Source organism: Schistocerca gregaria, chromosome 2, assembly GCF_023897955.1.
Source record: "Schistocerca gregaria isolate iqSchGreg1 chromosome 2, iqSchGreg1.2, whole genome shotgun sequence".
In the NCBI taxonomy this organism is placed as follows: Eukaryota; Metazoa; Arthropoda; class Insecta; order Orthoptera; family Acrididae; genus Schistocerca; species Schistocerca gregaria.
In genome coordinates, this window is record NC_064921.1 from 234074900 (window position 1) to 234086030 (window position 11131).

Below are 11131 nucleotides of genomic sequence, written 5' to 3' on the forward strand. Positions count from 1 at the left end.
TCCACTCAGAAGAATGATATGGAATAGAAGATTGGAAACTAAAATTGAGGCTCCTTTAGATGACGATCAGTTCGGCTTTAGGAAAGAGTCTACGCTTGATAATGAAAGCAAATCTTAAGAGAAATCAAGAAATGTTTACGAAACTTGTCGATCTAGAAAAAAACATTCGACGAAGGAAAATGGTGTGAAACGTACGAATTTCCGAGAAAAATGGGATTAAGCTATAGAGGAAGATGGGTAGTATACATGTGTGTTTGTGTGTAGGCTAATATCAGGAAATGCTGTAGGGATTTTTATCCTGTTTTGACTAATACTTACACTGATATACGAGGGAGATTTTTGTATATAATTTATAAACATTTTGTACAAATTGTTTACTACTTAGTTAACCCGAGACAGCAGTAATGACATGAGCTAACAGTAAGCATAATCACATTCGCGTCTTGTGAGGTGGTCTCGTGGTAGAGTATTTGGCTGGAAAATGCAAGGTTGTATGGTCAAAGTTGGATTAGGTCACTTTCCTTTTACTCTGGTGTTTAACTTGGCACTCACATCTCAGTGGCGTGGAGTTTCACCAGAAAAGAAGGCTGGCTCGGATTCCACGTTACACTGTAGCTTCCGTTTTCCCAGTTGGATAAATGGTCAGGGACATGCAAGTCATCAAAGCGTAATGCAGTTGATGGAAATCGTTCCAGAACGGCTGCGTAACCAAAAAACATGCGAGTCCGAAACCTTTGGTTTTCAGTTATTTATTTATAGAATAAGACAGTGTGGGATGCAGATTTACTTACTTTGTATGAAGAAAGTTTTGCAGCAGCTCAGCAGATGGCTCAGCTTTCAGCTTTCTGCTTTCCTTCAGTCAAGTGTAGAGTCTTTACGTGATGGGGCATAAGATTCTGCTTGTTTTAACACTTTCAAATTATATAGAAGATTGGTGGAAGAATCTGCACTAGTGAGAAAGAGATTGAGGCCTTTTAAAGATCATGAAATCTTGGCGCGATGTTCCTGAATGAGATTCAGAATTTCTTGCGGATGAATACATAAGATTTCGAAATAGTTCTACAGATAGCTGAGGGACGCATTTCAAAATATGACGATAATTTCAGACAATCGGTCGCAACTCGCAGTTTTAATTCACTAGAAGTTTTTTCTGGCAGCGGACAGTGAGTTACTCAGCTTTGAAGTATCGGAATATACATGACCAATAACGAAAGACAACCACCTCATCATCAGGTTGTGATATATGTCTTACAATTTGAAATAATCAAATATTTTTAACTTACAGTTTCCCTGCAATTGTTTGAGAATAACTGCATAGCGAAAAACCACACGGATCCAAAATAAGTCGCGTTTTATTTTTTACGCTTCAAATGAAACATTTTCCGAAAAAGTACTTCAGTAACATTGCTTCGTTTACATACAGTACGTTCTTTCAACAGATGGCTCAACTTTCAGCTTTCTGCTTTCCTTGGATGAAAACTGCATGCGGAAACGATTCTTTGCGTGGCACGGCGAAGAAATCTGCTATAAAGAGACCACGACAAAAAAATTGCGGAAATGAGTGCATCACAGTGCTTTCTAAGCTTCACAAAAGCAGTGCTGTAACCTGAATTGAACCTGTAAATCATACGAGGTTTTTTTTTTTCTTTTAGTTGTGTCACCTCAGCCAGCTCCGAAAATGGTTCAAATGGCTCTAAGCACTATGGGACTTAACATCTGAGGTCATCAGTCCCCTAGACTTAGAACTACTTAAACCTAACTAACCTAAGGACATCACACACATTCATGCCCGAGGCAGGATTCGAACCTACGACCGTAGCAGTCGCGCGGTTCCGCACTGAAGCGCCTAAACCGCTCGGCCACACCGGCCTGCACCAACTCCGATACATACCGAATAATCACACACCCATACCCCATGATTATCACACAGTACTTATATTGGTTGTAAACATATTACTTACATCACTGCCGGCCGCGGTGGTCTCGCGGTTCTAGGTGCGCAGTCCGGAACCGCGCGACTGCTACGGTCGCAGGTTCGAATACTGCCTCGGGCATGGATGTGTGTGATGTCCTTAGGTTAGTTAGGTTTAAGTAGTTCTAAGTTCTAGGGGACTGAGGACCACAGATGTTAAGTCCCATAGTGCTCAGAGTCATTTGAACCATTTGAACTTACATTACTATGTGCTCCCACCAGTGCCGTGACATGTTACTCCAAATGCAAATTCTATTTGAACGCATACCTTTCATGCCTCCACACAACTTTCCAGGCGTACGCTTACTTCGTGTTAGTCATACGAAAGTGATAATGTTCAAATAATGTTGTTCTCCGAATTTAAATAGTGGGCCCCAAACGAAATACGTTACGTCAGCCGAGTGGTTTGTGTGCTGATGCTTAATGCTACTCGTGTGAAGCCGGACTGGGTTGGTATATTGTAAATTAAAGTCCTACGCCGCATCCTTACGCATATATTTTCATGTTGATTTCAGGAACTATTGTACGGATTTCGATACGGTTTCACTAGTAGACAGGCTGGTTCACGAGAAAGACTTGTGTACATAGCTTATTGTTTAATTATGAGTGTGTGATACAGGTATTTTTATCTGTTCCATGTTTAATTGGTGTTTGGTGTGACATCTTGTGGCAATGAAGGGTAACTAGAGAGGAGGCGGTTTCCGGTGGCAAAGGTAGTAAAGTAACAGCCACCGCGATTCCAGAGAGCAGCGAAACGTGACCAGAATCTGTATATGTTATAGACTAAAGTCTCCTGTCGCGAATTTCTGTCTGTATGTGAAGAGTAATCTCAGGAACTACTATAGTGATTTTGAAATGGTTATCACTATTCGACAAATTGGTTGATGAGGGAGATTTGCCTGTATCACTCCTTATTATAAACAAGTCGTCTGGCCATAGACACATAGGACTGCCGTGCGGATCCGGAGGTGTTGGTAGTACTGTGTTGATTTATGTGAAAAGTTTTCCGACGTGATTATGGCCGCACGACTGAAATTAACAGACTCTGAACGCGGAGTGATAGTTGGAGCTAGACGCATAGGGATTTTGATTTCATAAATTGTTAGGGAATTCAATATACTGCGATCCACAGTGTCAAGAGGGTGTCAAAAATACCAAAACTTCAGGCGTTGCGTCTCACCAAGACCAATGCAGTGGCAGACGGCCTTCACTTGCCGACCGAGAGCAGCGGCGTTTGTGTAGAGTTGTCAGTGCTAACAGACAAGCAACACTTCTTGGAATAACCGCAGGAATCAATGTGGGACATACAACGTATGCATTAGACCAGTGCGGTTAAATTTGGCGTTAATGGTCTAAGGCAGCAGACGACCGACGCGAGCGCCTTTACTAACAGTACTACTGGCCGCTTGGCGATATCGATTGGACCCTAGACGAGTGAAAAACCGTAGCCTGGTCAGATGAGTCCCGATTTCTGTTAGTGAGAGCTGAGGGTAAGTTTCGAGTGTGGTACATACCCCACGAAGTCATGGACCCAACTTGTCAACAAGCAAACTGGTGATGGCTCCATAATGAAGTGTGCTATGTTTGCATGGAATAGACTGGACCCTCTGGATGTTCGGCTATTTGGAAACCATTTACAGCCGTTCATGGACATCATGTTCGCAAACAACGCCAAATTTTTTATGAGTGACAATGTTACCGGGCCACCGTTGTTCGCAATTGGTTTGAAGACATTTTGGACACTACGAGCGAATGATTTGACTTCACAGGTCGCCCTACATGAATCCCATCGAACATTAGTGGGTCATAATTGAGACGCAGTTTATGCAAATAATCCTGCACCGGTAACTTTTTCGCAGTTATGAATGGCTACAGAGCCAGCACGGCTCAATACGAGGTGCATTCAAGTTCTAAGGCCTCCGATTTTTTTCTTCTCTGGACTGGAAAGAGATAGAGACATACGCATTGTTTTAAAATGAGGCCGCGTTCATTGTCATTGTGCCAGAGATGGCAGCACCGTACGGCAGGTGGAATTTTACCGCCAGCTGTTTTCAATACTTAAAATGGCGACGTTTTCCTTACTTGAACAGCGTGCAATCATTCGTTTTCTGAATTTGCGTGGTGTGAAACCAATTGAAATTCATTGACAGTTGAGGGAGACATGTGGTGATGGAGTTATGGGTGTGTTGAAAGTGCGTTCGTGGGTGCGACAGTTTAATGAAGGCAGAACATCGTGTGACAACAAACTGAAACAACCTTGGGCTCGCACAAGCCGGTCTGACGACATGATCGAGAAAGTGGAGAGAACTGTTTTGGTCGATCGCCGAATGACTGTTGAATAGATCGCCTCCAGAGTTGGCATTTCTGTGGGTTCTGTGCACACAATCCTGCATGACGACCTGAAATGCGAAAAGTGTCATCCAGGTGGGTGCCACGAATGCTGACGGATGACCACACGACTGCCCGTGTGGCACGTTACCAAGCAATGTTGACGCGCAACGACAGCACGAATGGGACTTTTTTTTTCGTCGGTTGTGACAATGGATGAGATGTGGATGCCATTTTTCAATCCAGAAACAAAGCGCCAGTCAGCTCAATGGAAGCACACAGATTCACCGCCACCAAAAAAAATTTCGGGTAACCGCCAGTGCTGAAAAAATGATGGTGTCCATGATCTGGGACAGCGAGGGCGAAATCCTTACCCATTGCGATCCAAAGGGCACTACGGTAACAGGTGCATCCTACGAAAATGTTTTGAAGAACAAATTCCTTCCTGCACTGCAACAAAAACGTCCGGGAAGGGCTGAGCGTGTGCTGTTTCACCAAGACAACGCACCCGCACATCGAGCTAACGTTACGCTACAGTTTCTTCGTGATAACAACTTTGAAGTGATTACTCATGCTCCCTACTCACCTGGCCTGGCTCCTACTGACTTTTGGCTTTTTCCAACAATGAAAGACACTCTCCGTGGCCGCACATTCACCAGCCGTGCTGCTGTTGCCTCAGCGATTTTCCAGTGGTCAAAACAGACTCCTAAAGAAGCCTTCGCCGCTGCCATGGAATCATGGCATCAGCGTTGTGAAAAATGTGTACGTCTGCAAGGCGATTACGTCGAGAAGTAACGCCAGTTTCATCGATTTCGGGTGAGTAGTTAATTAGAAAAAAATCGGAGGCGTTAGAACTTGAATGCACGTCGTATTTCTCCAGTAAACTTCCAGTGACTTTTTGAGCCCATACCAAGTCGACTTGGGGCACTACGTCGAGCAAAATGAGATCTGAGACGATATTAGGAGGTATCCCGGTATACCATGACTTTTGTCACTTTGGCGTATAAAAGAAACAAGAAGGACGATTAAGAATGAAGTGCCAAGAATGAAGTGCTAAGAATTATGTAATCTTTCGCCTCTATAGTTGAGTGTATACATCGAAGAAGTAGTGACGGAAGTAAAAACGATCAAGACTAGGATTAAAATTCAGTATGAAAGGATATCAGTTATAAGATTTGATATTGCTATCTCCAGTGAAAGTGAAGAAAAATTAGAGGATTTGTTGAAAGGAATGAACAATTAGTGCAGAATATGGGTTGACAGTCAACTGAAGATGGCGAAAGTAATGAGGAGCAGCAGAAAGTGAACGAAGTGAAGGAATTCTGCTGCCTTACAAGCAAAATAACACGTGACGGATGATGCAAGGATGACATAAAAAGAAGACTGGCAGAAACGAAAAGGGCATTCCAGGCCAAGAGAAGTGTACTAGGTTCAAACTTCGACCTTAATTCGAGGATGAAATTTTCGAGGTGGTACGTTTTGAGCGTAGCATGGTATGGAAGTGAATCACAACCTGTGACAAAATCGCAAAAGAAGAGAATCGATGCGTCTCAGATGTGGTGCTGCTAAAGGATATTGAAAATTAGGATGACCGATAAGATACGAGGAGGCTGGCCACAGAATCCGTGAGGAAAGCAAGATAACCTATAAGAAGGGGCAGGATGACAGGACATCAGGGAATAACTATAATGGTACTGGAGGGAGCTGTAGAGGGTGAAAACTGTAGGGAAGACAGAGATCGAAACGTGTCAAACAAGTGATTGACGATTTCGAGTGTAAGTACTACTCTCAGATGAAGATGTTAGCGCCTGACAGGAAGTTGTGGTGGACTGCATCAAATCAATCAGAAGGTGGTTGGGGAAGAAAGAGAGAGAGAAAAAACTGTATTCTCAAGGAACAAGCGTTGGACAATGTGCACCTTACCCTCGGGTGAATCGAGCCATGATATGTAATTGCAAAACAAAAAATGGTTCAAATGGCTCTGAGCACTATGGGACTTAACATCTGAGGTCATCAGTCCCCTAGAACTACTTAAACCTAACTAACCTAAGAACATACACACATCCATGCCCGAAGCAGGATTCGAACCTGCGACCGTTGCGTATGTAATTGAAGATACGGTGATTTCGATGGAAGCCGTGGAATACTGTGGGCGTGTAGCTCTAGGAGTGCTGGTTTAATGGTTGTTTTAAGTCCTTACCGAGTCGATGTGGAGGCGTGGAGAAACCAGCATCAGCCAGGCCGAACAAAAAGCAGAACGCACAGAAGGTGGCTGATAGTCCCATGGCGGCGACGCGACGCCCCAGCAACCACTGCAGCCGCAGAGGACGGAGAACTATCTGCAGAGCTGCGCCTGGATCGCCGACCGCGAGGTTATCTGCTCGCCGGTCCGCACCGGTCTCTCTGCTACTTGTTACTACAACTCGCCTCCCCATCCCCCCCCCCCTCCGCATCCACCATTCCTTTTACGCCCCACATCACCCCCTTTACTTCTGTTCGTCCCTTCCTCCATCCATACTCCTTATGGTCTTAGAACCCGAATGCCCTATAAAAACATAAGACTCCTACAACTACACCTAAATCTGAAATGTGCAAAACACATTACGGTGTGTGGTGGAGGCTGATTTTGCTACCGGAAGGACACATACTGGCAGGCTACTTCATGAGATCGAGCTTCTCTAAATTTACCTTAATGTTTTATCGCTACAGACATGATGAAGGGCCGGCTGTGGTGGCCGAGCGGTTCTAGGCGAGTCAGTCAGGCACCGCGCGACTGCTACGGTCGCAAGTTCGAATCCTGCCTCGGGCATGGATGTGTTTGATGTCCTTAGGTTAGTTAGGTTTCAGTAGTTCTAAGTTCTAGGGGAGTGATGACCAAAGAAGTTAAGTCCCATAGTGCTCAGAGCCATTTGAACCATTTTGAACATGATGAAGGAAGAACCATAGTGATGGGAAAAAATCGTAATAGCAAGAAAGAGTTGCGCGACATAAATAAAAGTTAGTAGGCTTGTTTGTATACAGGGTGGTCCATTGATCGCGACCGTCCAAATATCTCACGAAATAAGCGTCAAACGAAAAAACTACAAAGAACGAAGGGGGAAGCCAGATGGCGCTATGATTGGCCCGCTAGATGGCGCTGCCATAGGTCAAACGGATATCAACTGCGTTTTTAAAATAGGAACCCACATTTTTTTATTACATATTCGTGTAGTACGTAAGTAAATATGAATGTTTTAGTTGGATCACTTTTTTCGCTTAGTAATAGATGGCGCTGTAATAGTCACAAACATATGGCTCACAATTTTAGACGAACAGTTGGTAACAGGTAGGCTTCTTAAATTAAAATACAGAACGTAGGTACTTTTGAATATTTTATTTCGATTTTCCAATATGATACATGTACCTTTATCAACTTATCAGTTCTGAGAACGCATGCTGTTACAGCGTGATTACCTGTAAATACCACATTAATGCAATAAATGCTCAAAATGATGTCCGTCAAGCTCAATGCATTTGGCAATACGTGTTGCGACATTCCTCCCAACAGCGAGTAGTTCGCCTTCCGCAACGTTCGCACATGCATTGACATTGCGCTGATGCATGTTGTCAGGCGTTGTCGGTGCATCACGATAGCAAATATCCTTCAACTTTCTGCATAGAAAGAAATCCGGGGACGTAAAATCCGGTGAACGTGCGGGCCATGGTATGGTGCTTCGACGACCAATCCCTCTGTCATGAAATATGCTGTTCAATACCGCTTCAGACGCACGCGAGGTACGTGCCGGACATCCCTGATGTTGGAAGTACATCGCCATTCTGTCATGCAGTGAAACATCTTGTAGTAACATCGGTAGAACATTACGTAGGAAATCAGCATACATTGCACCATTTAGATTGCCATAGATAAAATGGGGGCCAATTATCCTTCCTCCCATAATGCCACACCATTCATTAACCCGCCAAGGTCGCTGATGTTCCACTTGTCGCAGCCATCGTGGATTTTCCGTTGCCCAATAGGGCATATTATGCCGGTTTACGTTACAGTTGTTGGTAAATGACGCTTCGTCGCTAAATAGAACGCGTGCAAAAAATCTGTCATCGACCCGTAATTTCTCTTGTGTTCAGTGGTAGACCTGTACACGACGTTCAAAGTCGTCGCCATGCAATTCCTGGTGCATAGAAATATGGTACGAGTGCAATCGATGTTGATGTAGCATTCTCACATCGACGCTGTTGAGATTCCCGATTCTCGCGCAATTTGTCTGCTACTGATGTGCGGATTAGCCGCGACAGCAGCTAAAACACCTAATTGGGCATCATTATTTTTTGCAGGTCGTGGTTGACGATTCGCATGTGGATGAACACTTCCTGTTTCCTTAAATAACGTGAGTATGCGGCGATCGGTCAGGACACTTGGATGATGTCGTCCAGGACATCGAGCAGCATACACAGCACACCCCAGTTGGGCATTTTGATCACAATACCCATACATCAAGAAGATTTCGACCTTTTCCGCAATTGGTAAACGGTCCATTTTAACACGGGTAATGTACACTCCTGGAAATGGAAAAAAGAACACATTGACACCGTTGTGTCAGACCCACCATACTTGCTCCGGACACTGCGAGAGGGCTGTACAAGCAATGATCACACGCACGGCACAGCGGACACACCAGGAACCGCGGTGTTGGCCGTCGAATGGCGCTAGCTGCGCAGCATTTGTGCACCGCCGCCGTCAGTGGCAGCCAGTTTGCCGTGGCATACGGAGCTCCATCGTAGTCTTTAACACTGGTAGCATGCCGCGACAGCGTGGACGTGAAGCGTATGTGCAGTTGACAGACTTTGAGCGAGGGTGTGTAGTGGGCATGCGGAAGGCCGGGTGGACGTACCGCCGAATTGCACAACGCGTGGGGCGTGAGGTCTCCACAGTACATCGATGTTCTCACCAGTGGTCGGCGGAAGGTGCACGTGCCCGTCGAGCTGGGACCGGACCGCAGCGACGTACGGATGCACGCCAAGGCCGTAGGATCCTACGCAGTGCCGTAGGGGACCGCACCGCCACTTCCCAGCAAATTAGGGACACTGTTGCTCCTGGGGTATCGCCGAGGACCATTCGCAACCGTCTCCATGAAGCTGGGCTACGGTCCCGTACACCGTTAGGCCGTCTTCCGCTCAAGCCCCACCATCGTGCAGCCCGCCTCCAGTGGTGTCGCGACAGGCGTGAATGGAGGGACGAATGGAGACGTGTCGTCTTCAGCGATGAGAGTCGCTTCTGCCTTGGTGCCAATGATGGTCGTATGCGTGTTTGGCGCCGTGCAGGTGAGCGCCACAATCAGGACTGCATATGACCGAGGCACACAGGGCCAACACCCGGCATCATGGTGTGGGGAGCCATCTCCTACACTGGCCGTACACCTCTGGTGATCGTCGAGGGGACACTGAATAGTGCACAGTACATCCAAACCGTCATCGAACCCATCGTTCTACCATTCCTAGACCGGCAAGGGAACTTGCTGTTCCAACAGACAATCCACGTCCGCATGTATCCCGTGCCACCCAACGTGCTCTAGAAGGTGTAAGTCAACTACCCTGGCCAGAAAGATCTCCGGATCTGTCCCCCATTGAGCATGTTTGGGACTGGATGAAGCGTCGTCTCACGCGGTCTGCACGTCCAGCACGAACGCTGGTCCAACTGAGGCGCCAGGTGGAAATGGCATGGCAAGCCGTTCCACAGGACTACATCCAGCATCTCTACGATCGTCTCCATGGGAGAATAGCAGCCTGCATTGCTGCGAAAGGTGGATATACACTGTACTAGTGCCGACATTGTGCATGCTCTGTTGCCTGTGTCTATGTGCCTGTGGTTCTGTCAGTGTGATCATGTGATGTATCTGACACCAGGAATGTGTCAATAAAGTTTCCCCTTCCTGGGACAATGAATTCACGGTGTTCTTATTTCAATTTCCAGGAGTGTATCACGAAGCAAATACCGTCCGCACTGGCGGAATGTTACGTGATACCACGTACTTATATGTTTGTGACTATTAATGCACAATCTATCACAAAGCGAAAAATGTGGTCGAACTAAACCATTCATATTTCTTTACGTACTACACGAATATGTAATAAAAATGGTGGTTCCTATTCTAAAAACGCAGTTGATATCCGTTTGACCTATGGCAGCGCCATCTAGCGGGCCAACCATAGCGCCATCTGATTTCCCCCTTCAATCTAGGCGAGTTTAGTTTTTCGTAGTTTTTCGTTAGCCACTTATTTAGTGAGATATTTGGCCCTGTCACTATCAATGGACCACCCTTTAAATGAAATATGATGTCTATTCAGATTTCGTACCAGTCACGTAAGAATGCACTAATAGCCCCACTACGAGGAAGATCAAGTTGCTTTAAACACACGCTGTAACGGTCGTGAGCGTTACTTACCTTTGAGATTGGACTTGGTGAATTGATGTTAGTCATGAATGCCTTTAAGGTGGCAAAGACGCCATTATGAACACCTCACTGAGTTTGAACGAGGTGATGTAAAACGGCTACGAGAAGCTGGATGTACCTTCTATGATAATGCAGAAAGCTTTGGCAGGAATGTAGGCATTGTACGTGTTTGCTGGCAGCGGTGGCCACGATAAAGTACCGTTGCAAGATGACCGGGCTCAGGACGGGCACGTGGCACTACAGAAGGGGAAGGCCATCGTGTTGACGTATGGCTGTGGTCTATCGTACTGCATTTGCAGCAGCATTTTAAGCAGCAGTTAGCATCACAGTGACCCAACGAACTGTTGCAAATCATTTACTTCAAGGACTGCTCCGAGCCAGG

At 45.8% G+C, this 11131-nt stretch overlaps 1 protein-coding gene across 1 annotated transcript in view; it reads right to left on the minus strand.

Moving 5' to 3' along the window:
- The window catches only part of LOC126335724 (hexamerin-like), a 138562-nt gene extending 131827 nt beyond the window's left edge, over positions 1-6735 (minus strand). Inside the window, exon 1 of the mRNA XM_049999180.1 lies at positions 6501-6735. Within this exon, the coding sequence (XP_049855137.1) occupies positions 6501-6735 (235 nt within the window). The remainder of the gene's footprint in view (positions 1-6500) is intronic.
- Positions 6736-11131: the final 4396 nt, after the last annotated feature.